The sequence below is a fragment of the Aspergillus piperis genome (assembly GCF_003184755.1).
Source record: "Aspergillus piperis CBS 112811 unplaced genomic scaffold BO85scaffold_15, whole genome shotgun sequence".
Lineage (NCBI taxonomy): Eukaryota > Fungi > Ascomycota > Eurotiomycetes > Eurotiales > Aspergillaceae > Aspergillus > Aspergillus piperis.
In genome coordinates, this window is record NW_020291605.1 from 104887 (window position 1) to 131656 (window position 26770).

Consider the following 26770-nt stretch of genomic DNA (forward strand, 5'->3'; position numbering starts at 1 on the left):
TAGTTTTATGGTACCTGAGAACTAGTCAGGGGACCCGTAGCTTCCGAAGAGCTCCTGCGTAAAGGGTCCTAGTTTGGACGTATCGCTCGGTGAGGAGGATTTGACGCGGATCCCTGCCGAGGTCGTCCATGCCCGAGCATACCTCGAAAAAAAGGGAGAGAGAAAAAGCAACGGTCCTTGGCTTGTTGACGAATGCCAACTGAATGACGGAGAACGCCGGACCACCGCCATTCACATTTCCGATGAAGGCCTCATCAGCTGCTAGCGTCACCTCGTTCCTGCAATCCTGCTAGTTGACGTAACTAACTTCTGGCGGGTGTTTCAGCTGTCCTGCGCGTGAATGACGACTGCTTGTCATGCTAATTTTGTGGCGGCCGGAAGGGGCTGTACAGGGAAAAGAGTTACGCCGAAGAACAGGGGGTAACATAGGGGAGGGAACTCTCAATTCCCCGGAATTTCCGTCAACTTGTTTCATAGTTTCATCACACTATGCCTTAGGCTTCAGCTGAAGGGAGGATCAGCGACGTGCAGTTGCGGCGAAGATCTTTGCCGCTTTGGCTGCGAACACCAGATCTCACAGCCTGCGCAAGACACTAGGTCAAGGGCGCAGTTAGCTTGGATTCCTACGAATCTCTCTTCTTCTGGTCCCGTAATTTTAAGGCTCGGCCGCTGCCATAGTTCGGCTCGGTTCGAGACATGGCAGCTCTGACCAGCCAGTCCACGCGGAAAGGCATGCTTGGCTGGTCCGGTTTGATTAATCTCTTATTTCTTTGCTTTTTGTTCGTGGTTTTATAACCTTGTCACTTACTTTTCGAAAAGGGCTGGTGTTGGACGAGGCCATGGATCTTTGAATGAAGCAAATGAAGCCATCCTTGGACTCGGTTAGCTCTAGTGAGTACCTGCTATCCATGCCGGACAGCCAGCCAAGGGTGGTCCATGCGGGTTTGCGCACCGGCTTTCTTACCGAATAGAAGCAGCGATGTGAAAGATAAGGTTGCTGGAGCTAGGAGCTTGGACCAAGTGTGCCTTGCAGGCGCGCAGTGAAACCAACCAACCCGTGTCCGCGACCAGGGGAAAAGAAAAGTAAAAAATTATTGACAGTATTATTTACTCGGCTCTTCAATAAATTCGTATCCTCACCCAGTCTCGCGGCCGAGCCCGGTTGAACTCGCATTACCCGGAATGCAGGTCCGTTTTCAGGCCGTGTGAATCAATAGCACTGGAGGTGTTTCCTGATGGATACCGTCCCCCGCGGAATGGCGTGGAGACTGACCGTTTCTGGGTCATAATCTGCCAGCGGAGAAGCCCGAGCCCGCAAGGGCGCTGGCATATTCGGGGGGAGCGAAAAATAAATCAGAACGGCATCAGTCGGCGTTGTCTGTAGATAGTAGGAGACAATAGCGCAACGCTTTGTGAGTGAGACCTCTGGAGAAGCCCCTTTTCGGAATGCTTTCTCCGAGGATCCCTGAGATGGCCAACCGCCGTTCACTCCTCCATTGCTCCGTTAGCCGTTCATAGTCACTTTAGCTTGTGCAACGGACCCGGCGTTCTGGTAAGCCATGCGAAGGAGGCAGCCGGACTTACACCAACTCGGCGAATCTAACGTTAGTTGCCAAATAGGAATGATTAGGTCCGTGGATTGACGCAGGGTACTTTCGCCGCTACTCCGTAGTTTGCCATTATTTACGGTAGTGCCATCACGATCCGTGATTGACCAGGCCAAATTTAGAAAGCGACAATTGCTTTTGGGGGGCGCATCCTCATTTCTTATCGCGCGGGCGTGGATATCCCCTTTTTTGACTGGTCTGAAGGCCAGGAAAAAGCAAATCTGACAGAGCACTGGCCAGCAGCAATCTTTTAAGGAGAACGAGGCTTGGCTTAGCATGCTCCTTTTCAGCAAGTACATAGTTGATCGTTTGATTAAAGGGACAACCCCTCAATCAAGCTGACCGAGGTCAGCAGTGCCGGCGGGCTGTGACAAGCAGGTATGTGAACGCCTCCGGATAAAGATCGGGGGTTGTTCAATAATCCCTGTTGAAGCTCTGCTAATTTTGGACTTTTGTCGACAGGGCGAAGGGAAACAGCAAAACCGATGTTAACGTCCTTTGATGGAGCGAGGACTGCTCTCGTATTGTAATAATGGTTGAAGGAATGGGGTGAGGCTTTCCATAGCCAGTTCATCATGGCCTTTGCTGCCCAACTTGGAGTTTTGTATGCTGTTGAAAGATGACATTGTCACCTGCAGCTTTCGTAGTGACTGCCACTGAATGCAATAATGCCGTTGATTCTTCGGAGACCGCAGAAACCGTTAGTGGATAGTGTCGCCAATCCTAGCTGAATACAGTAAGAACCAAGGAACCTGAAAAGCAAAAGGAATTATCGAGATGCAGAAGCGTGGGTTAGAGAAAACGAAGCCCAAAGCCCGTCTATCCCCTGGGGCAGTGCGTGATCGCTTGGATGGGATCGACCACGTTTTGTCCACATCGGTGAGGTCTCAGGCGATCCTTCAAACGGTCTGCCTTCGATCCTTTCTTCGTTTGGCTGCTCACTCCCCCCCATCTCTTTTCCGAGAAAGGATGGGTCTTGACCATGACATAGCGCGAGTGCGAAAAGGGAGTAGGCTGGCGGCCAAAGGGGGATCGGGGGCAGTGGTCTAGATTTCTGGCAAGCTTTCAATCGTGGGCAGAGCAAGCTGATTTGGGCGTTTCAGCCCTCAAAGCCCCTATCCGATGACGACTGCCGTTGAACATCCGCTATGACCAGTTTGGTTTGGTAGTGGACTTTAGACCCAAGACGCATACCGAATGACCGGTTATGGTGTTTCTCGGCTCATGTGCCCGATGTAGGCCATGCTGATGATCGTTCATGGGTTCCCCAGAATGTCCTTACTGTCTCCAATGGTTCATGAACCGGGCCTTGGGTCACACATTTCACCCTAGTGCTTACCCTGGCAATCATCGCCTCCAATTTTCTAGGGATTGGGGTGAATGTGACTAAATTCGTCTATCGGGTCAATGGGCTGATTCTCGGCAAACCCTAGATCGAGGATGTGCAGCTATCCGAACTTGCAGGGCAGAGTCTCATCTCGATCAGTGGCTGATCTTGACTAGACAGCCCAACCGTTCCTTGAAAGTAGCCTAGTTAGTCAGAGATACACTACTCCGAGGCACTATCCCACCGAAGATCTTTATCTGCCTGTGTCACTTACTGGCTTCTTCCTACCATTTCCCTTCACACTCCGGACCCTTTTTCGGATTTTCCAATCTCATCGTTTCCCTCCTCGTCTGTGGCAGTCCAGCTTTTTTTTGGGTGCTCCCAAGGCATCTACTTATTCTTGTATCACATTCTCGGTTTCAGTCGTCAGCAACAGCGAGGCTTGGAATATATCCGGGGCCGTTGAAAGGTATATAGGGACAGGTCTCTCCTCGCCGTTTGGTCAGAACTCACCAACGAATCCAAAGCCAAACAAGCCTTCTCATCCACTCAAGTTTTCCATCTGCGTCCAAGAGACTTGTCTCTTCATACCCAATCAAAGTCCATCACGCACGATCGTCTGTCCAAACTCTCTCAAAATCTTTCCACACAAGCTCTTCCTCTGAGTTCACGGGACTATTATCCAAACTTCATCAATCATGTCTGGAAACGCTCATACCTCCAAGTAAGCTTCTACCTTTCACCTCTTCAGATCCTGTTGATACTCACACACTTGCAGGTCCGCCAACGGCATGGGCAGCAGCCTCAGTGCAGGAAACCTGAGTCACATCCCGGATGGCAGCAGCGGCAGCATGGAACGCTTTTCGCAGTCGTCCGCGGCGGAAGCACCTTACTATGCCCGGGCACGAATGGGAGAACGCTCTGATCATGTGTCGCGTCTCTCAAGCCAGCTCGACGCGACAGAACAGAACTTGAACCAATTATCTAAAATCAAAAAAAAAAAAAAAAAAAAAAAAAAAAAAAAAAAGAAAAAGGAAAGAAAAGGCAAAATACAAACGCGAAAGAATAAAAGCGCTATGAGAGACGACCTATTTTGCGAGTCGCTTTGAGGAGACTGGGAAGCAGACGATATGCTGCCTGGGTTGCGGGGAAACGGGCAGGCGGAAGTTGAAGGTGGAAATGGAGGACGACGAAGACAAAACGACCAGTTTGGCCAGGCAGGCGCTATGCCCAAACAGGAGCCACTTGCTCCAACGCTGGACCGGAAAGAGGAAGGGAAAGTTGATATAGAGGTCCTATAGATACCAGCTGGCGGCGTAACACGCGCCGCCGTCTATCCTTGACAATGCAGATACCCAGTCTCCTATGTTTTAATCACTCATTTTATCCAATTTATCGCACAGATATTGCATGATTCAACATACTGAAGTGTGTCAATAACCAAGTAAACGTAAAGTTATGTGGCATCTAAATTATCGCTGGATAAAACTAGGCATTTGCTCTATATGGAAATGGCAATGTGGGCCAACATGAGAAAGATGGGAAGCAACAATCTAGAAAAAAAAGTCTAACAAAAAACCCCACTTCAAAAATGTCTATAAAGATAGTAAATCAAGTGAATGATCAGCATTGTAGGATGATTCCTTGCAGGGTCCTCAGTGCATTAATTCCATCACATATTGGGCCACTTCTTCATATTTGGTACTTGGGAACTCGTGGCCTGCGTTGAAGAATTTGAAGCTTGCATGCCCTTGAAGTGCCGACGTTGCATCAGGGACAAGCTCATTCTTGACGATGACAGTATCATGGTCCCCGCACATGATGAGTACCTTATCACTCGGGAGACCATTTAAACGCTGTTCCTCGATCGGGAGGTCCTTTTGTGTCGATAGGTATCTTCCAAGACGTTCCCAAGTCTCGCGCTGGCGTTGCTGCAGAATCGGTCCATGTCGCATACTGGACATGAAAGCATGCACGAACCCAGCATGCTCACCCACTTGCCATTGGACAGCACTGGGAACATTGACATGAGAGTACGTCCGAGATAGCCGCTGGACTTGTGCCGCACCCTGTGTTGGCAGCTCCTCGGCGAGCGCATCCTCAGCGGTAAGCTTACGGGTCTTCGACTTCGGGGTCGTCAGCGGGCCTGCGCGGAGGCGGCGTCCAACCAGGAAGCCAAGCACACGTTCCGGAACAAGACCGCGGGAGTAGAGGAGACGTGACTGGAAGCTGATCTGGGAGTCACGGATCAAGCCTGCGGGAGCAAGAAGCACCAGCGAAGAGAGAAACTGAGGGAAATATGCTGCAAAAGAAGCAGCTATGCCACCACCCAGTGAGTAACCCACGAGGCAGAATCTACCGGAGCCGGCTCCAGTCCAAGACAGTGACGATGAGCTTAAAGCGAGAAGGATTTGGGTGGCGAACAGTCTGTTGTCCTGTGGAATGTCAGACGGGCAGTCAGAGTAGCCTCTGCCGAACCTATTCAGGCCTGTTAGTGATCATTCCTCATCATCGTAAGGCGGGTCACCTACAGGTCAAACAGCATGACCCGGCAGCCCCGGTCAACCAAGGCATGGGCCAGACCCCCAAGTGCAATACACGGAGTGGTTATCCCGTGAACTAGGAGAACCTTAGGTCCATCTTCTGGGCCCCATTCATACACACGGATAGATCCATACGGCGTAGAGACATCCCGGGCTCCCGGGAGTACGTCCGTGGGCAGCGGAAGCTCACGGTTCACTGAATCGGACACGGACAGGACTTGCTTGCGCGGAGACTCAAGCACTGTGCTCTCCTGTTGTGGGTCTGAAAGCAGTGATCGAAACAAGAGGCCCAAGGTGAACGAGGCCCCTGTGACGGCGAGCAGGGGAAGTTGGCTTCGGCTGGTCCCCAGCGAATCGGAGAAGGATTCGATAGTCTGGCTGTACCATGCCATGTTCTATCGTCTATTGTGACTGTTTATTGTATGCTCTTTAGTCTACACGAGAAACGCGGAAGAAAGTAAATGGATGCAAGCCAGATTAATCCTGACCGGTGAAACAGACGAACGAGGGGGAAGCGACCGGCGACGTTGGGCGGTTGGCCTGAGGATGCACCATCTCCAGTTGGGAAAAGTCATCCGATAAGCGATAAGCGGTTGATAAGAAATTGCCGAGGCTCATGACTAGTTAGGCATCACAGGAAATACCATTGTGTCCTCTTCCTAGTTAGTTAACTAGTTAGTTTAGATTAATCATATCCCTCACCTTCGTTTTCCATGATCTTGACCTGTCTACCACATGGCACAATAACGGACAGTGGAACATGCGAGTTTTGTCTGCTAGGGAATTTTGTACGGCTGGTAAGTAGTTTTGAGCAAAACGGTACTAGTATATATTTCTACTTGCTTCATTGAAACATTGTCATGGCAGTCTGCTCAACCACCACACTACTATACTAGGTACTATCGATTATTCTGAACTTGACAGAGTACTAAAACTCTCGATATCCGATATGCACACCGAGGGCATTGTATACCTGCCGGAACAGAAACACGAAATCTTCTTGTGGCTAGCGGAGATACTCCTCAACCGACATTATATGTCACTTTACTCATACTATGCAGACAAAGGCCTTGTCTGAGTAGCAAGACCCCTGTTATAGGTTTAAATGTCAAGGCAGTCGCTGCATGATCAATCCAAAGAGGATACTATTCTTGGCATCTACGCCATGTATGTCGCGGAGAATCACTCCGCGCCCTCCTCAAATTCAAGCCGGCTAAATAGCAACCGTTGGATCTTGTTGGCTTGCACGCCTCCGAACGTAATCGGGAAGCGATCTGCAAGGTACAGCGCCATATCGTGGCTTCCGTCGGCTTTGTCGGATGTCTGTGTGTGAGCTCACTACAGTGGTTCGATTTACAGGTGACTCGGCTCAGTATTACCCCGTTTAGGTACGAAACCAGGCAAATGAAAGGATGATGGCGCCTGGGAAAACACCTTACGTTATGAACAAATGGAAATTCGATATAAAATAATTGTGGTGAAACATTAATCAGTCGGAGATGCTAACCGCCCTGTCTGAAGACGGTAAGGCGGGCTCTACCGGGAGCAAAGACCAAAAATATTTCTTGGTTTGACGTTGATAACCCCATCCAAGTCTACTATTTCCGGCTTGGATAGATCAATTTCAGCCTAGCCACCTGCATGAATCCGAATCATTTTGGCACCCACTCGAGCTGTCATTGATGGGATGTAGCACCCCGCATTCCGAGATCGACAAGGCTAAAAGAGGGACCCTGGAAATTAATCAATCCTTCATCAGGATTTGAGATGAATCGGAGTTGGCTGTTACCCAAACAACGCCACACGCTGCCACATCTTCATTAACTCAGCGGCTACATGGGACGCCGTTGTCTCCGTATTTCCCAAATGGGACTGCGAATGACCTTTGTTAATCGACGCGGCTAATTGATTACAGGGTTTTTGATTTGAAGATACTCTAAGTATCGGAGAAGAAAATTAGCATCAGAGTGAACTGCACGATCGCTGCCATTTGCTAGTATTGGGTATAATACTTTGCAAGATACCCTAGAGCATCGCCTCGGGCAAGGCTCCTGCACCCGAGCAAAGGGCTCCAAAACCTGGCTATCGCAGAGCTTCACTAAGTTGGCCTGTGAGGCAGATTCTCTCTACATGCATGGCTTTGGATGGGCCACACATGACATAGACAGCCTTCATTGGAAGACCCCAGTGCTTAATTACAAGCAGGGAACAGAAACAACTCGGAGGGCCCTCCGTGAATCCCTGAAACTCCATGAACCAATAAGGCACAGCGGTAGCCAAGCAGCCTGATATACTCCATCCTGGTGATAGAATCTGGGCCCACTCTCGGACACACCTCAATACCCAGAGCCCTCTTTCTGCAACACAGCACTCTATTATCGTGCGTTCTTCATTTCACGGCACATAAAGCCTTGCCTAATTTGAAACATCGACGGACTGACGGTCCGCTGCACCGGCAAAAATGGGAGACCCTATTCTTCCGGATCACAAGAGGGTATGAGACCGAATGCTGGCTGGGATGTTATAAATGGGGAGGTTATCCCGCTGTACAGCTTGGAAATCACATCTGCCGGACAGACAACAGTATCACTGAAAGAAGGAGACGACTCGAGTCTTATACAATCTCATTGCAATGCATCAACGCGCCCTTCTCTTTTCGGCCCTGCTGACGGCCGTTCGTGCCCAGCAAGCCGGAACGCTCACGGAGGAAGTCCATCCTTCGTTGACCTGGCAGAAGTGCACTTCTGAAGGCAGCTGCACGGAACAGAGTGGCTCGGTTGTCATCGACTCAAACTGGCGCTGGACCCATTCTGTCGATGGTAGCACCAATTGCTACACTGGCAACACCGTGAGTTTGATTGGCATCTATGTGCTGCACTGGCTGACGCACATCACAGTGGGATTCAACTCTCTGCCCTGACGATGAAACATGTGCGACCAACTGCGCCCTGGACGGAGCAGACTACGAGTCCACCTATGGTATCACCACTGACGGTGATTCATTGACACTGAAATTTGTCACTGGTTCCAATGTTGGCTCGCGTGTGTATCTCATGGACACGAGTGACGAGAAATACCAGACGTTCGACTTGCTTGACGCAGAGTTCACTTTCGACGTCGATGTGTCTAACCTCCCATGTGGATTGAATGGCGCGCTGTACTTCACTGCAATGGACGCCGATGGTGGCACCTCAAGGTACCCTGCAAACAAGGCCGGAGCCAAGTACGGAACAGGATACTGTGACTCCCAATGTCCGCGAGACCTAAAGTTCATCAACGGAGAAGTAAGTAGTCCTTGAAAACCTCCTCAAAGCTTGAATGCTGACCGGAACCAGGCCAACGTCGATGGCTGGGAACCTTCTAGCAACAATGACAACACTGGTACTGGTAATCACGGTTCCTGCTGTCCTGAAATGGATATCTGGGAAGCCAATAAGATCTCGACCGCAGTGACACCCCATCCCTGTGACAGTAGCAACCAGACCATGTGTGAGGGTAACAACTGCGGTGGAACCTACTCGGATGACCGCTACGGAGGTACGAATATCTAGATAAAAGCTCGAGCTGGATGTTTCGGCTAATCCAATCACAGGAACCTGCGACCCTGACGGCTGCGACTTCAATCCCTATCGCATGGGCAACGACACTTTTTACGGTGCTGGCAAGATCGTTGACACCGGATCCAAGATGACCGTTGTGACCCAGTTCATCACTGATGGCTCCAGCTCCCTCAGCGAGATCAAGCGTTACTACGTGCAGAACGGAAACGTTATTGCGAACGCCGAGTCCAGCATCTCTGGAGTGACTGGAAACTCGATCACAACGGACTTCTGCACTGCGCAGAAGAAGGCCTTTGGCGACGACGATGTGTTCGCTGCGCACAATGGACTTGCTGGGATCAGTGATGCCATGTCTTCGATGGTTCTCATCTTGAGCTTGTGGGATGATTACTATTCTAGCATGGAGTGGCTTGACAGTAACTATCCCGAGAACGCTACCGCTACCGACCCAGGTGTTGCACGCGGAACATGCGACTCAAAATCGGGCCTTCCTGCGACAGTCGAGGGGGCGCACCCTGATTCTTCGGTGACTTTTTCGAACATCAAGTTCGGTCCCATCAACTCGACCTTCAGCGCTTCCGCATAAGCTGAAGCGCTGGGCTCAAAGCCTCAACTGCACCACCATGCCGGACATGACAGGACAGGTTCCTGAAATGGATATGGGAGGGTTAAGGCTTGTGAATAGTCCGAAAAGTGGCTACTGCTTTTGTATACCGGGCTGCCTTCATTTATTTTTCGTTCACTCCAGATTGATTGATGCAGACTTTGTTTCTCGTGTTTTTCCAATTCATGTTGAGAATGTTGTACTTCACTTCACATTCGCTTCCTTTCTGTTTTGAGTCCACTCAAACCAAGATACAGTTGTTCTTCGTTAGTCCTGACCTAATCAGCCCTGCGTAGATAGCAACCTGATAAAGTAGCCTTAAGCGTAAACTCAATGGCCAACCGACCCCGGAAGATCCGTCGGCCCGCTCACTCCGAGACTGATCGGCTCCGCCAGCCTGCAGCTGCAAGCTCCGCCGGTCAAAAAACTGCGGCATAAGTTCGCCCTCGTGCAATTGCTCACTCCCCGCAATGTTCGACACCGTCTGCACCCTTCCGCTATCAGCGGACCTGTTCTCCCAGGCCCTGCACCCCAAGGAGCCCGTTGTGTCCGTGGGTCTCTCCTCCGGCCACGTCCAAACTTTCCGACTCCCCACCGACGAAGCGGCCAGCGACGATGACGAGACGTCGAATGCCTCGTCACGCAATGGCAGAGGACACATTGATACAATGTGGCGGACGAGACGCCACAAGGGTAGCTGTCGGTGCTTGACGTTCGGGATTGATGGCGAGACGCTCTACTCGGCCGGAACGGACGGACTGATCAAGGCCGCGAAGGCGGAGACGGGTGTTGTAGAAAACAAGATCGCTATTCCCACGATGAAGAATGGGTAGGATATGAATTCCATTGCATATGTGGCTGGATGGGGACTCAATGGCTGATTATATCTGCTTTTAGATCCATCGATGCTCCCACTATCGTCCATGCGCTTTCCCCTCAGACTCTCCTTCTTGCGACCGATTCCAGCGCTCTCCACCTCTACGATCTCCGCATACCCTACTCCAAGGTTTCGGCAAAGCCTGAACAATCTCATCACCCTCATGACGACTACGTTTCGTCTCTTACGCCTCTTCCGGCGTCCGAGACCAGCACCTCCGGGTTCAGCAAGCAATGGGTGACGACAGGTGGAACGACCTTGGCAGTTACGGATCTGCGACGGGGTGTGCTTGTTCGCAGTGAGGATCAGGAGGAGGAGTTGATCAGTTCGACGTATATTGGCGGGCTGGCAGCCAGTGGCACGAGTCGCGGCGAGAAGGTGCTTGTGGGAGGTTCTAGCGGTGTTCTTACGCTCTGGGAGAAGGGCGCGTGGGATGACCAGGACGAGCGGATCTATGTGGAGCGTGGAGATGGTGGTGGAGAGTCCCTCGAGACCATGGCTGTTCTGCCGGATGAATTGGGCAAGGGCAAGGTGGTCGCTGTCGGCCTCGGCAGTGGTAAAGTCAAGTTCGTGCGGATCGGCCCTAACAAGGTCGCCTCGGAGGTTATGCATGATGAGACCGAGGGCGTGGTTGGCCTGGGCTTTGACGTTGAGGGGCGCATGGTTACTGGTGGTGGACAGGTGGTGAAGGTTTGGCACGAGGCTGTTGTTGGTGCTGATAGATACGGGGCAATGCCGGGAGAGAAGCGCATGTATGGCGACAGTGACGATAGCGATGAAGGTGATGACAGTGATGACGACTCGGATGACAGCGACACCGGCGGCCGCCAGGACAAGGCACAGAACAAGCGCAAGAAGACGAAAGCCAAGGGCAAGGGTGGACAGCAAATCATGGCTTTCGCTGACTTGGATTAACTGGAATCGAATGTGGTTTATTGATACCCAAAGCGGGAGGTTATGCATAGCATTGGTGTCGGGAGAACAAAACTGGGAGTGTGCTTTGCAAATACGTACTCAATGATGCTAATATCTCTAGATGATCAGCCATTAGTGTGACCCAGCTTATCTGAATAGTGTGTCGCATCGTAGCCGAGCAGAACTAGTGTATCTCGCAATATTGCTCCAATCGCATGAAATCCAGGCACAAAGAACTGCGGTTGCACACAGCCTTGTCGGCTTCTAGTTCAAGGCTAGCAGCTTCAGCTGTCCAGGATTAGTAGCTGTATTAGACTGTCTTGGCAGCAGGGGAAAGCAACATAAAGAATGATAATAAGCGCCAACCAGCCCATAAACCATCTCACATAAGCCATTGTACCCCATGCCCTTCCATCACCATCATACATCACTCCACCGCAATGCCAGGAACCATCCTCCTCACCGGAGCCAACAGCTCTCTTGCCATCCCAGCAGTCCATCACTTCCTCACTAACTACCCAGACTACACTCTCGTCCTCACCGTCCGCAACCCTTCCACTTCGGACCCCAACACCAAGCGTCTCAACGACACCATCACGCCCTTTTCCAATCCAAGCACCTCAATCCGGAAACTAGACCTCTCCAACCTCACCGAGGTGACCACATTCGCGCAGACCCTAGCCACCGAAATCACTAATGGCACAATCCCCCCACTAGCTAGCATCATCTGCAACGCATACTACTGGAACCTAGCTAGCGAGGTCGAAACAACTGCCGATGAACTGGATAAGACCTTTCAGGTGAACCATATTGCTCACGCCTCGCTAGTACTGCGTCTGCTAGGTTCATTCGGATCGAACTCTGGACGAGTTATTCTCTTCGGTAGTGATGCTCATTGGCCCGGTAAGAATGGATTGGAGAAGTATCCGCCTACCATTCCAGAGGATCTGGACGTGCTGGTGAAACCGATCAAGAAGGCGGACGAAGATATTAGGGGGAAGGGGTTCTATCAGTATGCGGTGTCGAAGCTGGCGATTATCATGTGGATGTATGCGTTGAACGGGCAGTTAATTCAGGTATTATCTTGCTTCCTTGCAGTCTTCCGGTCCCAGTATACTGACATTGGGTCTACATCAGGACGACAATCTAAAGCACATCAAGGTTGTAGCTATCAATCCAGGCAACCTGAGTGATTCTCGCGCGCTGCGCACCAACACGCCGCTAATTCTTAGGATCATCTCCCGTCTCATAATCCAGCCACTGCGGCCGCTGTTGAGACTGCTTGACCCGACTATGCGCACGGCTACGGAGGCCGGGGAGGATGTGGTCGAGTTGGCTGTGAGTGAGAAATATGCGGGGGAGGCGGGGTACTTCACTCTTCTGAAAAAGGACGAGAGTTCTCCTGAGAGTCAGGATGGGGAGAAACAGGGCAAGATCTGGAAGAAGACGTTAGAGTGGGCGCAGGTCAGCCCTAAGGATACGGTGTTGAAGCTCGACAAGGGGGGTTTGCCAATGTAGGGTAACTACACACTGTACCATAATTATTACAGACACCAAATAATTACAACCGCTTTGGTTTATTTGATCACCGAGTATTGTAAACACTGAAGTCAATCGCATATCTGTTCATAGTATAGTATCGGCATGAACAACAACCAACTGCCGAGCCCCTCCACGGGCGACCCACGGCAAAGGCCTTTGCCCCAATAACTTCATGACGTTTGCTCCGGATCGGTGGGGTGTGGGGGATTATTCATGATGATCAAGCTTCGTCGGCTGTTCGGGTTCCTAGAAGTCCAATTCATGGGTCGATCTAGGCAAAGATATATACCGATCCTGATTCTCAGTTGAGTTTCCCTCCCCCGCTATCCTCATCCCTTCCCCTCATCCACAACTCCAAATATCACCATCACCACCACAACCACCATGGACTCCTTCGAATACAACGCCAACCCCGGCCGAGTCATTTTCGGCAGCGGCACATTGAAGAAGCTCCCCGACGAGCTTGCCCGCCAGAATCTCAAAGCACCTCTCCTCCTCTCGACCCCGCAGCAAGTCTCCCAAGCCGAGAATGTCAAGACCGTCCTGAACGGCCAAGTGGCCGGCATCTTCACCGAAGCCACCATGCACACTCCCACCCACATCACCGACAAGGCATTGGAATACGCCAAAGCCCAGAGCGCCGACTGCGTCGTCTCCATCGGCGGCGGTAGCACCATCGGCCTGGGCAAAGCCATCAGCATCCGCACAGGACTGCCGCACATCTGTATCCCGACCACCTACGCAGGCAGTGAAATGACCCCGATTCTGGGTGAAACAGCCGATGGATTGAAGAAGACTCGCTCCGACCCGAAGATCCTCCCGGGGACTGTGATCTACGATGTGGACCTGACTATGACTTTACCGGTGGCCATGAGTGCGACGAGCGGTGTCAATGCCATCGCGCATGCGGGTTAGTCCTCCCCAGTACCCTCCCCCAAAACCGTCAAACTAACACAATCGACCACCCAACAGTGGAAGCCCTCTACGCGCGCAACACCAACCCCGTAATCAACCTCATGGCCCTAGAAGGTACCCGGGCCCTCGCCTCCTCCCTCCCCGAAATCGTCCAGAACCCCAGCTCGCCCTCCGCCCGCTCCTCCGCCCAATATGGTGCCTGGCTCTGCGGTACCTGTCTCGGCAGCGTAGGCATGTCTATCCACCACAAGCTCTGCCACACGCTCGGCGGAAGCTTCAACCTGCCCCATGCGGAGACGCATACGGCGGTGCTCCCGCACGCTATCTCCTACAATGCGCCGAAGATCCCCGAGGCGATGAAGAAGTTGGCCGAGGCGCTGCCGGAGAGTAACGGGGATGCGATCCACGGGCTGAATGTGCTGTTGGAGAAGTTGCAGGTTAAGCGTGGATTGAAGGACTTTGGTATGAAGGAGGAGGATATTGATAAGGCGGCGGATATTGCGGTTAGTAACCCCTACTGGAACCCTAGGGAGATTGAGCGTGAGCCGATCCGGGAGTTGATTCGGAGAGTGTGGGCTGGGGAGCCGGCGAGGGCGGATTTGTAGATTAGATTCCTTAAGAGAGGGTTGCATGTAAATAGGTAGTAGTGTGTAGAGTTCAACTCTATATGTGAATCATGAATAGTACATTTATGTAACACACTTTCCACTGAACTAAAACCTCTACACTTCTACATACATAGCAAAGTAAAATATGGCACCATAACCTACAAACCTACTCACCTCCGTAATCCATCCTACCGCGATTGGCCCTCACCGTTCGCGAGCGGACGGATGGCGGGGTGAAAGTGGGGTGGAAGTTTTGCCCGCCAGAAATGAAAATCAACTCCGAACTAATTTTGCAACCCATCCCACTTTCCTCACCCCTCAATCCAACTCTACACCAACAACACATACACATTCTAGCCTCCCCCCACCACCATGGGCGCCGATATGGAGGCCGCCCCGGTCCTCTCCACCCCGGACGACCGCATCCTCGAAGAAGCAGCAGCTGTCCCGAACCGCAGCGGTCCGGTCTCCGACGAAGAAATCGCCATCACATATGACATTGAACGCACGCTGAAGGAGATCCGCCAGGCGCGGTATAAGCGCATCGCGCTGCAGTTTCCGGATGATATGCTCCCGGATGCGCCGAGGGTGTTTCAGCTTTTGAGTCGGGGGTTGGATTCTACTACTACGACGACGCGAGAGGGTGCTCGTGGGCAGAGTGCGGAGACGGAGGAAGAAGGGAAGGATCTGGCTGAGTCGGTGGCTCAGTTGAAGGTGGATGAGGCTGAGCCTGCGCCTAGGCTGTATATCCTGGCCGATACGTCCTACGGAACTTGCTGCGTGGATGAGGTGGCGGCGGAGCATGTGGATGCTGATGTGGTCGTGCATTACGGCCGGTCGTGTTTGTCACCGACGGCGAGACTTCCTGTGATTTATGTGTTTACGCATAAGGAGCTGGCGTTGGAGAAGGTGGTGCGTGCGTTCAAGGAGACGTATGCGGAATTGGATACGAAGGTTGTTTTGGCCGCTGATGTGACTTATTGTGATCATGTCCCTGCGCTGTATGAGGCTTTGGTGAAGGAGGGGTATACGAATTTGTTTGCGACGGAGGTGCTTCATGACCCTTCGTCGGCTATTCCGAACCGGACGGTGCCGGAGACGGTGCGTGAGAGCCCTGAGTCTCTGGCTGAGTGGCAGCTTTTCCATATTTCGGATCCGCCTACGGCGCTGCTGCTTACCCTTGCTTCTCGCGTGGCGGCTATCTATATCTATCCTACGGATAAGCCGGGCCAGGATGTTAAGCCCCTGCCTGCGTCTACGGCTGCTGCCTTGCGTCGTCGCTATGCTATCCTGACGTCCTTGAATACCGCCCCGATCTTTGGTATCCTGGTCAACACGTTGAGTGTGAAGAATTACCTGCATATTGTGGATCATGTTCGGGAGAGGATTGCAGCAGCCGGGAAGAAGAGTTATCTGTTTGTGGTGGGCAAGCTGAATGCGGCCAAGGTGGCTAACTTCAGTGAGATTGGTGGCTGGGTGGTCATCGGGTGCTGGGAAAGCTCGCTCGTTGATAGTCGCGATTTCTGGAAGCCGGTTATCACGCCGTTTGAGTTGGAGCTTACCCTGAAGGGGGATACGGAGCGGGTCTGGACGGGAGCCTGGCAGAGTGACTTCCAAACGGTCCTGGATCAGTCTGCTGCTGAGGCAGAGAATGGAGATGCGTCGACAAATGATGCTGCGAACGGGGAGGATGAGGATGAGATGTCCGAGCCCGAGTCGGCTCCGCCAGAATTCGACTTGCGCACTGGCCGGTATGTCTCGCATTCCCGGCCCATGCGAAACCCTGCACCCCGCGTTTCTGCCTCAGGAGAAGAAGGTGCTGCCTCGTCAGCATCAGCTGGAGGTCCATCCGCAGCGCGAGCTCTGGCCAGACGGGCCAAAGGGGATCTGGCGATGATCGGCGGAACCATCTCCCCTGGAGCGGAGTTCCTTCGGTCGCAACGGACGTGGAAGGGGCTGGGCAGTGATTTCGATATCCAGTACGAGGAGGATGCCAAGGATAGCACGCTGGTGGTGGAAGGGCGCAAGGGTATTGCAAGGGGATATACGGTGGGAGAAACAATAGAGCGACACTAGTTCAGGCCGCCCTCGCTCCCCTGGCGTTCGGAGAACCGGATTGTTGGGCGCGACCGTTGAAAAAGGGTAGAAAGTATGGGAACGAGTAGGGGGGGAGGGCAAGGCAAAGCATAGTCAGGTGGAACTAGTGGTTTGCTATTTTCTTTGCATTGATGGATTGATGGATCTGTTTTTTTGTGCCCTACTGATGCTGCTGGCACGGCCCAAAGCGGATGGCGAGGTTAACTTAGTGGTGGTGGTTGTGGTGGTGGATTGGATCGTCGGGGGGCAGAGAACAACACCACGCAGCTAGCAGCAGATAGTGGAAAGAAATCAAGAGGGATGAATTCAATATTCAATAAAATACACTGGGGACGAATGACTAGTGAAGTTGAGACCCGTCAGGCCACAGACTCCGGTGACCCAACGTATATCGTCATAGGAATAAGTCTAAACTCATCATCAACATCATCATCATCATCATCATCAATCAGCAAGCAAAAACAACAATAACCAAAAAGAGTGGCATCCCAACGGGGCCAAGGCGACCTATCACATGATTGCCGGCCGCCCGTTGGATTTTTGTTGCCCATCGCCAATTCTGAGCTGAGTTGTCCAAGCCACCCCCAATCGGTTTGCTGTAACTTGTTCTCCCTCCTCTTCCCTTCCCGACCCTCTCTCTCTCTCTCCCTCCATTTCATTCTATTCCTCTCCTTCCCGTGGATGGCCTCTGCTCATGTCCAACATTTGGGTGTAGTCCGCCCTCCTTGCGCATGCTCTCCTTCCTGCTTCCCTTATGATGTGCGGCCCTCTCCCGCATTCTCCGCTGTGCTCGCGATCTCGCGTCACTCTAACCTCCAGCTTCCTTCCAGGGGAGTGAAATCAAAAGAAAAAAAAGGTTGTTGAAGAAGTAAAGGGTCCCGCCATCCGATTCGGATCGTCATGCCATCCGTATCTCATAATCCGGGAGTGCCCGCTATCGATCATCGATCGGGCCCTGAGTCGACTACTTCTACTACTACTATTACTACCACTACAGCCATGGCCGGCAAGCCCAGCGGAGACCAACAGCAGCAACACCTGGTGGATTCCGCGCTCGAACACACCGTCCTTCCGGCCCGACATCCGCTATCCACCTTTGAACTCGTTGTCACTACCAATGCCCCCATCCTCGAATCTCTCCTCTTGCAAACTCCCACCGAGGCCATCCTAGCCCTCTACCATACCTCCCGCTACCTCCGCTCATTCCTCCGCTCTTACCCGACAGCATGGAAATACCTCTCTTTTCGGCTCCTCTACCCCTCTGGCACCCCGCCGCCCCTCCGGGTTGTCTTCACCGGCTCCTCCGAGACCGTCATCCCGCGCCAGTCGCGCCCGTATGCCCTCGACCAGCTGTTGATGAACGTGGTGATTCCGTTTAGTCCGTGCTTGCGCAGTCTGGAGTTAGATAACACAGCTGTGTCGGGGCAGATCTTGATGTCGACGGTACTACATTCGCGGCGCGAGACCTTGGAACATCTCTCTGTACGAGGCTGCAAGAACGTGTCGCTCAAATACCACATCATCCCGTACCTCACGATGTTTGGCCTCCAATATGATGTCAACATGGAGCAAAATATTGGGAGTTCACCGGATACCAAGCATCTTGCACTGAAAAGTCTTTACACGTATCGATGTCGACATCATCGACGACGGCCGTATCTGACTTCCTCCTTGTCGCGAAAAGACTCCGACTCCGAACCCACACATGAGCTGGTCAACCTCTGCCATAAGCTGGGCATCTGGACAGATACCGCGTGGTGCTCGACTCCGGCGGGGAGATGTTTTCGGAGACGGGGTTACGTGTCTATGCGTGTTCCACAGGGGTCGGCAGAAGTGTGGGTGGTGTTCGATCGGCTGTGGAGGTCGAAGAATTGGATCGGTCCGGTAGACCAGGCGAATCGTCCAGTCCAGCGGGATGCGAAGCTGTGGGAACACAGTGAGACCGGCTATTACGGTGAGGCTTTGGGGACCGGAGAGAGTGGAGACCATGGAGAGGGGAAGATGCTGCCGGCACATTTGCGACGGAGCCATACACAATTCGTTGAGAATATCCGCTGCGACAACTGCTGCGAGTTGATCCCTGAACGATGTGAGCAATGCAGTATATTGATGCACTGTGTCGGATGTCGAAAGACTCTGTGTGCTAGCTGCGCTTACGAACGGCCTTATCTGCACTGCCGGCCTCGATCGGTATCTAAGGACAGTCCATTCTGGTGGGCTCCTGGAGCTACGATGTCGCCATGTTCTATGCAAGACCCTGTCGAAGATTCCGAAAACACTACTGTAGCCAACAACGCGGCTCCCTCTTATCCCGCCCTCACGTTTCATTGGTGCTGCACTGAGCCTATCTTCTCTGGCGGCGGCGGCATCAGTATCGGCACACCGAACCGCGATGTGGACCAGGTACGAGCCGTGCCTCTGCCGCGGGGACAGGGATGGGAGGACCTGGAGTACTCGGCGCAGGAATGGAGCAAGACGTTCCCGCGGGATGCCTACGGAGACCCTCGCAAGCCCGACTATACGCTGGAGACCGGACATATCGCCATGATGCGGTGGCTACTTGGGCCGCCCGACCGACAGCCTGCCGCTTGTCCGCGCAACCTATGCCAGGACTGCTATGACACACCTCAGTGGAAGGTACACTGCAAGAGCTGCTCGAAGCCACTGTGTATCGAGCATGATCTGCGAGGGCTCCGCTTGAGAATCTGTGGGTACCGGGATCTGACGCTGGAGAAGCTGGCGATCCAGAACCACGCCGAGACCGGCTCTCGCGGGTTTGTGTCTTCGCGGATGCCCTACACGAATTCCGTGCCAGAGTTCGAGCTGCCGTATCGGACGCAGCGGATTCTCGATTCGACTACGAGCAGTTTTACCGAGGACAACCAAGAGGTCTTTCCCGAGGCGAGCAGTAGCGCGTTCGACCATCCTCGGCCCACGCCTTTGGTTCACCGCCGCTCGCGAAGTCTGTCAATCTCGAATTCCAACCGTTCACGCTCATCCTCGCCGTCATCGGTCTACTGCGACTCGCCATCCGACCAGCCCAGATGGCAAGGATGTCAGTCCTTTTTCTGTCCGCAGTATCGAGCGGTCGGTGACCAGCGACAGCGGTGCGCCAGCGTTCTCCGCGAGTGCACCAGCTGCTCGGTGTACGTATGCGAGGACTGCACCATCGCCTTCCCGCCGTGCAACTGCTCCTATTGCGAAGCCAACTACCTGTGCCCGAACTGCCTGAAGGTGCGGGAACGAGACGGGACCTGCCGCCGGCCGGCAGAAGAAAAGGCCCGTCGGGAGCGCAAATGGAAAGAGGACATGCGTCTGCTGGAGGGAATCGTGCAGGACAAACTGGCGAATAAAATGGCAAACAAACTGGCCGAGTACGCCGGCGAGTTCTTCGACGTTATCGAGCGGGAGGAACACGGCGAGGTGCAGCATATCGAAGAAGCCTCGACGTATCCTGGACCCGTAACCGAGGATCTAGGCGAGGAGATATTGACGGACAGTACGGAATGAAGATAAAATATGGCTGGCAGGGATCTACGGGCGTCGAGGATGGGCGGACTGATGATTATTTTCGGAGTTACTCTTTATCTGGGCCTGCAGATATAGCAGCGTGCATAGCAAATGATACTGTTCGGGTTGCCCTGATGCGCAGGGCGCTGAGGGGTCCTGTTGTCCCAGGAGGACAGAAGAGAATATGTGGGTCATTGCTGGAGGAACTGTATGTAATAAAATAATAACATACGATATCCACCATATCCTACCATTATCTACATTAATTAAGTGTTTGCTTAGTAGTTGCTATGATGTCTACACAAGTAAACCCAGTAGAATGTTGCCCCGCACGCGGAAGCTTCCAGCCCTTCAGCCAGTCCCCACCATCTGTAATTCCCTCCAATTCTCCAGACAACCTTCTTCTCTACAAATCTTTCCACAACCAAGTATGACCCCAACTTCCCCCTAATATAGCCTTTTCTCCACTAACACAACTACAACCACAACAGCAAAATGGCCGACGAACAACCCCCCACCCCCGCCGAGCTCGCCCGCCGCGACGAGGAAGAATCCGCCCGCAAAGCCCGCGAAGCTGCCGAACAAGCCCAGCTGCCTTACAAATGGACCCAAACGATCCGCGACGTGGAGGTGACAATCCCCGTAGCATCGAACATCCGCGGTCGGGATTTGGATGTTGTTCTCACGAAGACGAAAATCCGCGTTGCGATTAAGGGACAGGAGGCTTTTATTGACGTACACATCCCACTCTACAACTCTATTACGACAATACTAACCTCTTAATGAAATTTGTAGGGCGAGTTCCCCCACCCCGTCATCCCTGACGAATGCTCCTGGACCCTTGAATCGACATCCCAACCGCCCGGCAAGGAAATCTCGATTCACCTGGACAAGGTGAACAAGGTGGAGTGGTGGGCGCATGTTGTGACGAGTGCGCCGAAGATCGACGTTACGAAGATTACGCCGGAGAATTCGTCGTTGAGTGAGTTGGATGGCGAGACGAGGGCGATGGTCGAGAAGATGATGTATGATCAGAGGCAGAAGGAGATGGGTGGGTTGACGAGTGATGAGCAGAAGAAGAGGGATATTTTGAAGAAGTTTCAGGAGGAACATCCTGGTTAGTATTACTACCTTTTCTTTCTTTTCTTGAGTGTGGGTTGTGCTAATGTGGTGTGCGTGTGTGTTTGCAGAGATGGACTTTTCGAATGCGCAGATTGGTTAGGTATATAGTGAGAGGTATATGAATTATGATGTTGTTGGAATTGTATGTTATGCTGGTATGCTATTGCTGGTGGGATATAGCTGGCTTCCGTATTAGGACTAGTCTGGTCAGGCACTCCCGCGAGGCTGGCTGCTCTCATCGTCATATGTCATGAGTCTATCTGTCTTACTGTCGTGTTCTCTTCACTTATCAACATTGCATAAGTGCAAGCTATGCACCTTCATGGAATGTAGCAAGGATTAGCAACTTTGGTGGCTGCCATGCAGTCTGTCCTCCAATTTCGTCCTTCTCCCCGTGCTTATCATCCCCGGCGCCCGCATCGCAAATCCCGCGCTGGCTGCCTCGTTTGCAAGCAGCGACGGGTCAAGGTATTCCCCTTACTCTTCTGGTTAGCGCCCTCTCTAATCGTATCACTCTTGACGACAGTGCGACGAGGAAAAACCATCCTGCCACCGATGCCAGAAACTCGGGTTCGACTGCAGCTATGAGCCCGAGACCAAAGACAAAGACAGCGTCAGCGTCTTCCTTGCGAGTCCGCCTGATTCAAAAGCGTACTGCATGTCGGTGGATAGCGTGACCAAGAAGATCAACGAGATACTGCAGTTCGATTCAAAAAGCGGCCCATTGCCCGTCGTGCAAGCATTGCAGCACTTCCACCATGGCCTAACAAACCCGGCGCTCGGGCCGAAAGGCGCTCAATCCGCTATGCAGGCGAAGATCATTCAGCTAGGATTTAATGTATGCTGGAATTCATCTTACTCAGGTGTACTGTTACTGACGGCATAGTCACCCTTTCTACTGCACACTATCATTGCAGCAGCCACTTCGCACATCCGTCATCTGGCTCCGGATGGTCGTGTCTATACCTTCACGGAAACTTACCACTGGCAGCAGGCCATTACTCAGTACTCTCGGGAAGTTACCACCATCGGCCCGAAGAACACGGATAGTCTTATCTCTGCGTGCTTGCTGTTGACTATTCGTTCCTTTGCTTTGGATGAATACGACCCCCTCAGCTCGTTCGTCTTCTCAGACGATATTGCCTCCCTGAGCTGGCTGACCTTGCAAGGGGGGTTACGCCATCTGATCATGGCTACGGCGCGATGGAAAGCTGGCAGTATGTGGTGGGGGGTATTCATGAAGTCTCAAGATGAGACGGTGGATCTCTTTGAGGATGAGCGTCCTGGACGGGTGGCTATTCATCCGGGGCTAGCTGATCTGTGTGGGATTGATGACACAACCACCGCAGAGACGAACCCGTATCATGCGCCAGCGCGGATACTGACAGGACTGCTGTCGCTGGAGCGAGGGGTCCGGAGTTTTTCATCCTACACAGGATGGATGGGGAGGCTGCTACCGCAGTTCTTTGCCAGATTGATGCAGAAAGATCCACCGGCACTGATACTACTGAGTTGGTGGTTGGGTTTGATGTACGGGACGGATATGTACTGGGTGGAGACGCGAGCAAGGTCAGAGATCACGGCAATAACGTGGTACTTGGGTGAGGGATGGGATGAGTTTATGAAGTTTCCAACAGAGTGTATAGAAGACTACGAGAATGCTTGCATACCAGGCTGAGAATTAAACTACAATTGATGCTATCTTATCCGCTTATCGATAAAGTGATGACCAGGAGCGGGGAACTCCACCAATCAGCGATGCGGGGAACGTAGATGCCTGGATGCTGAGGCGCAGCCTCGTCGTGACTTTTGAACTTTCTTTCCTTGTTCACTCTCGTAGACATCACCTCTCGCTCATTAAGACAGAGACACGTAGTCTCTGCATCGCATTGACGTGCTCTGGTGTCTCAATCAACCTTTGTCCACTTTGCCCCTCCAACCATCAGACACCCGTCAACACCGGAGACTACAATAATCTGCGAACATCTACAGCAGACTCACCACCTCACTCCAACAACCACACCACGAACGCCTCCTCCAAACCTATCCAAAGACAAACACCAACGACAAGACCAGAAACAATGCTATCAACCCTCCTCGCAGCCCTCTGTCCATGCTCCTGCACCAACCCGACACCTCCCCCACCACCAAACACCACAACCGCAACCACTTACAACAACCACCACCACCACCACAACAGCATCCAATACCAACCCCCCCTAGAACCCACCCTCACCCTCCCAGCCTACACCCCCCACCCAAACACCGAAACCCTAAACGAAAAGACCCTCGCCCTACACCTCCGCGACCCGCCCATCTCCTCATCCAGCTACAACTACAACAACAACAATTCCTTCCCTCTCGACGAAAAACACCCCTACACCACTACCACAACCACCGCACCTACCTCATCCACACCACCCGACGGCATGACTACAAGCAATAATGCAGCAACAGCAGACGACGCTTCCTCGCAAATCTCCTTCCCTAGCACAACCCACAGCTACGGAAACACCTCCACCGCGACGAGGGAGACGCCGCCTCCGCCGTATTCGCCGACGTGGAGGGGCCACGCGGAGGGGGAGGTCGAGGGGGTGATTTCGCCGGTGCCGTCGTTGAGCTTTTCGGGTGATGGGGAGAGGTCCAGGTCTGTGTCGGTTTCGGGGAGGAGTAGTGGGAGCTGGGGGGAGGGGGGAGGTAGTATTGCAGATGAGGTGGGGATTGTGGCGCCGAGGGGGGTGTATATAGCTGGTCAGGGTGGTAGAGGGGATGCGTGGAGTGGGAGTATTGGGGAGGAGTATTATGGGGTTGGGTATGGCGTTAGGGATGAGGATTTGGGGAGGGTGAGTTATGAGAGCGGGAGAAGTGGTGGTAGGAGGAGGGGGTCATGGGGTGTATAGAGGGTATAGTATTTGTTTCATTAAGTATTGTCTGGAGGGAATGGTTAAACTTGGCTTTGCTTGGGATGGAGTTTGTTCTGGGTTGTATATACGCCCTTATGAGGCTTAATGTGGTATGGGCATGGGTGTAATTGATATTTAATATACACGTATATGCAATACCAAAGGCTAATATCGATAGTCGACTTCTTGCCAACTAACTATCTCACTTATCAACCCCAGGTCGACACTTAACATCCCCAATACAAAATGTGTATATACACAACGTCAGAAGAAGAATAAGAACAATGTCTCACCACTTCCACCTCAAGAGCTCTGGTAAGTGACCTTCAACTCAGAGTCACTAACAACACTAGGCACAGCCTGGACATGGTCACTAGTGCTATCCTCCACAGCCATCAAAGACGAGCCATCAAGACCGATCGTCTTTCCACCAGCCTTAGCAACACAGCCGGTGAAAGTAGCCTCACCGAAGTTAATGAAGGTCAGACCATCACCATCGATAGCCAAGTCCTCGACGATCCACTCAGCAGTCTGACCGACCAGAGTCGACGAGCTATCCGGGGCCGAAGCAGTGGAAGTAACGTTCTTGCCGGTAGTCAAGTTCTCAATCAGGGCAGTACCCTCGCTGCTGGAGGTCGACTCGACCGAGACAACAATCACATCACCGATGCTGAACTCCATGTCAAGACCGACAGTGTCAGCAGGGTACCACTCCGACCAGCCGAGGAAGGTGGTCTCGCCATTCTGGACGTAGATGTCGACACCGGCCTGCCAGATCTGGTTCTGGCCGGTGGCGCCGTCAATGCCGACCCAGAAGGAGACGGCCTGGTCATCCGAGGAGGAAGAAGCCGCGGTGGGGGTCACGCTGGGGAGGGTGAAGGTGGCGGCCACATAGGAGAAGGTAGCGCTGCCGCTGGTCTCCTGGACAGCACCGGCCCAGTTCTCGTTGACTTCGTAGTTGTCCGACGAGGTGGAGCTGCTCTTGTGGTTGGTGCTGACGGCGGAGGTCACGGCGGGAGCGACCTGGCTGGCGACGCTGGGTTGAGGGGTGAATTGCGCTTGTGGAGCGGCTTGGGTTTGGTAGCCGTTGTTGCTGGGCTGGATGCTTGGCTGGGGGGCAGCCTGGCCTTGACCTTGGCCTTGTCCAGGGGCATTGAAACCCTGGTTGCCGGCGCCGGGGAAGTTTTGGTTGGACTCGAATTGGTGACGGACGTGACCGTGAGGACCGGCCAGGGCGGGAGCAGCCAGAAGGGCTGTCAGAGCCAGAGTAGAGGTGAACTTCATATTGATGGTGGTGAGACAAAAGAAATGTATGTAAAAGAATGAACTGAGCACTGCTCGGGTGATAGTAAGACTAGCTATACAGATACCGGCTCTGGGCTGATGCGACGGAAAGAGACGTAGGGAGATGCTGAGGTTTTATAGTTAACTGCATCATGGTTGACTGTACCGTTGGGCCATCGATAGCTGTTAGTGGATCAAACTTGAAACGTGGTGCCGCGACTGGTGGAGTCAGCGGAGATTGACGTTTGTTATAGATGAGCATCAGTGTTTCAGGGTGGAGGTTGCAAGCGCATTCGGCAGTGATGTGCGAACGGGCCACTGCTAGCTTTGTAGGGCAATAGCTTAACAGATTAAAGCTCCAAGGGGTTCTTGGCTGTTGTTTAATCACCATTCCGCTTGGATAGGTGGAGACATCTTGTCGGGGTAAATACCAGAAGGGGTGAATTGTGAATCAGGGGTAACAGTTTGGCTTTAGATCCTTCCATCTGCCCTATATAGCGGATAATCTATTCTGCATCAGGCCATGATTAGTACTCATGGGATTTGGAGTGGTTGGTCCGATTGCACGCAAGCAGGCAGATCAATCGGTAATTGTAGGCATCAGGGGCAATGGCTCAGCAGTCTAGATCTTCTTCTACTCCTGAACGTGCATAGATCACATGAATGGCAAGATCATTTGTTTGGGGTTTACCTCAATAGTGTTGTCCAGAAATTAGCCAAGTTCCGAATGATCATATCGTCATGTAACCTGTGTCTGAGGTTATTCTGATGCCTTCTAAGTGGACCCTTTGCGTGATTCGCTCCATTTAGGTCGGCATTTTTGAGTCCGCTTACATAAATCATGTGGATAGTGCTTGAAGATAGCATGGTTTTCCAATACTATAGAATCACAGGTAGATTGGGCACACTGCTGAAGGGGGTATCGATCTACTGTGTTGCAGGCACAGGCACCGTCAAGGCCTTGACCTGATGGAGATGGCGGTCTCAGAGTCGCCAAGCGAGGCAAACTCATAGTGAGGTATACCTGTTCGAAGAATAAAGCGATCGGCGCATAGAGATCTATTCTGCAAAGGTATTTTGTGATTAATCTGGGTGATTACTTCTTCTCGCAGATTGGGTCGATGACAGTCTCACTCCACGCAACATGGAGCTCCTCGGTTAAGCATGAACCAACCGTTCTGGAATTCCAGGTAGGAATGCCAGCATCACAGATGCTTATACTCCGATCATTGGCAGCAACGGCTTGTTTCGAAATGCCTGAGCTGTGCGGATCATGACGGTTTGTGGCATCAGATACCACTGACACGAAGATCTGCCCACACATGACTGGTGTACCGGCGAGGACATCTAAAGTAC

At 52.6% G+C, this 26770-nt stretch overlaps 10 protein-coding genes across 10 annotated transcripts; 8 read left to right on the forward strand and 2 right to left on the reverse strand.

Annotated features, from left to right (window-relative positions):
• Positions 1–3236: 3236 nt before the first annotated feature.
• BO85DRAFT_401410 (uncharacterized protein) lies at positions 3237–3910 on the forward strand (the record flags this gene model as incomplete). Its single annotated transcript, XM_025657157.1, has 2 exons — positions 3237–3658; positions 3713–3910. A coding segment is annotated over one exon (363 nt), but the record flags the coding sequence as incomplete, so codon positions are not given.
• Positions 3699–3908, forward strand: BO85DRAFT_343806 (uncharacterized protein; the record flags this gene model as incomplete). The annotated part of the gene is made up of 1 exon (XM_025655464.1): positions 3699–3908. A coding segment is annotated over one exon (210 nt), but the record flags the coding sequence as incomplete, so codon positions are not given.
• A 432-nt stretch (positions 3911–4342) lies between the features above and the next one.
• BO85DRAFT_401413 (alpha/beta hydrolase) lies at positions 4343–6004 on the reverse strand. Its single transcript, XM_025657158.1, has 2 exons — positions 5466–6004; positions 4343–5412 (listed from the first exon to the last, which is right to left on the reverse strand). The coding sequence occupies exons 1-2, from the start codon at positions 5867–5869 to the stop codon at positions 4590–4592; spliced, it is 1227 nt and encodes a 408-aa protein (XP_025513391.1). The 5' UTR covers positions 5870–6004; the 3' UTR covers positions 4343–4589.
• A 2105-nt stretch (positions 6005–8109) lies between these two features.
• BO85DRAFT_440312 (glycoside hydrolase family 7 protein) lies at positions 8110–9623 on the forward strand (the record flags this gene model as incomplete). The annotated part of the gene is made up of 4 exons (XM_025658757.1): positions 8110–8325; positions 8375–8761; positions 8813–9014; positions 9070–9623. The coding sequence occupies 4 exons, from the start codon at positions 8110–8112 to the stop codon at positions 9621–9623; spliced, it is 1359 nt and encodes a 452-aa protein (XP_025513392.1).
• Positions 9624–10074: 451 nt separating this feature from the next.
• BO85DRAFT_401419 (WD40 repeat domain-containing protein) lies at positions 10075–11667 on the forward strand. Its single transcript, XM_025657159.1, has 2 exons — positions 10075–10470; positions 10539–11667. The coding sequence occupies exons 1-2, from the start codon at positions 10112–10114 to the stop codon at positions 11431–11433; spliced, it is 1254 nt and encodes a 417-aa protein (XP_025513393.1). The 5' UTR covers positions 10075–10111; the 3' UTR covers positions 11434–11667.
• A 147-nt stretch (positions 11668–11814) lies between these two features.
• BO85DRAFT_425049 (short-chain dehydrogenase) lies at positions 11815–13018 on the forward strand. The gene is made up of 2 exons (XM_025658067.1): positions 11815–12509; positions 12571–13018. The coding sequence occupies exons 1-2, from the start codon at positions 11874–11876 to the stop codon at positions 12949–12951; spliced, it is 1017 nt and encodes a 338-aa protein (XP_025513394.1). The 5' UTR covers positions 11815–11873; the 3' UTR covers positions 12952–13018.
• Positions 13019–13167: 149 nt separating this feature from the next.
• Positions 13168–14609, forward strand: BO85DRAFT_451260 (maleylacetate reductase). Its single transcript, XM_025660550.1, has 2 exons — positions 13168–13885; positions 13948–14609. Exons 1-2 carry the CDS (start codon positions 13360–13362, stop codon positions 14493–14495), a joined length of 1074 nt encoding a protein of 357 aa, XP_025513395.1. The 5' UTR covers positions 13168–13359; the 3' UTR covers positions 14496–14609.
• Positions 14610–14699: 90 nt separating this feature from the next.
• On the forward strand, positions 14700–16917 carry BO85DRAFT_451261 (2-(3-amino-3-carboxypropyl)histidine synthase subunit 1/2). Its single transcript, XM_025660551.1, has one exon. The coding sequence runs from the start codon at positions 14871–14873 to the stop codon at positions 16572–16574; it is 1704 nt and encodes a 567-aa protein (XP_025513396.1). The 5' UTR covers positions 14700–14870; the 3' UTR covers positions 16575–16917.
• A 122-nt stretch (positions 16918–17039) lies between these two features.
• On the forward strand, positions 17040–24127 carry BO85DRAFT_479470 (uncharacterized protein; the record flags this gene model as incomplete). Its single annotated transcript, XM_025662955.1, has 8 exons — positions 17040–20094; positions 20196–20313; positions 20597–20840; positions 20901–21222; positions 21561–21715; positions 21754–22065; positions 22114–22796; positions 23068–24127. Exons 1-8 carry the CDS (start codon positions 17496–17498, stop codon positions 24125–24127), a joined length of 5493 nt encoding a protein of 1830 aa, XP_025513397.1. The 5' UTR covers positions 17040–17495.
• Positions 24128–24433: 306 nt separating this feature from the next.
• On the reverse strand, positions 24434–25414 carry BO85DRAFT_470318 (A4/G1 family peptidase; the record flags this gene model as incomplete). Its single annotated transcript, XM_025662389.1, has 1 exon — positions 24434–25414. The coding sequence occupies one exon, from the start codon at positions 25412–25414 to the stop codon at positions 24434–24436; it is 981 nt and encodes a 326-aa protein (XP_025513398.1).
• Between the last annotated feature and the right edge of the window lie 1356 nt (positions 25415–26770).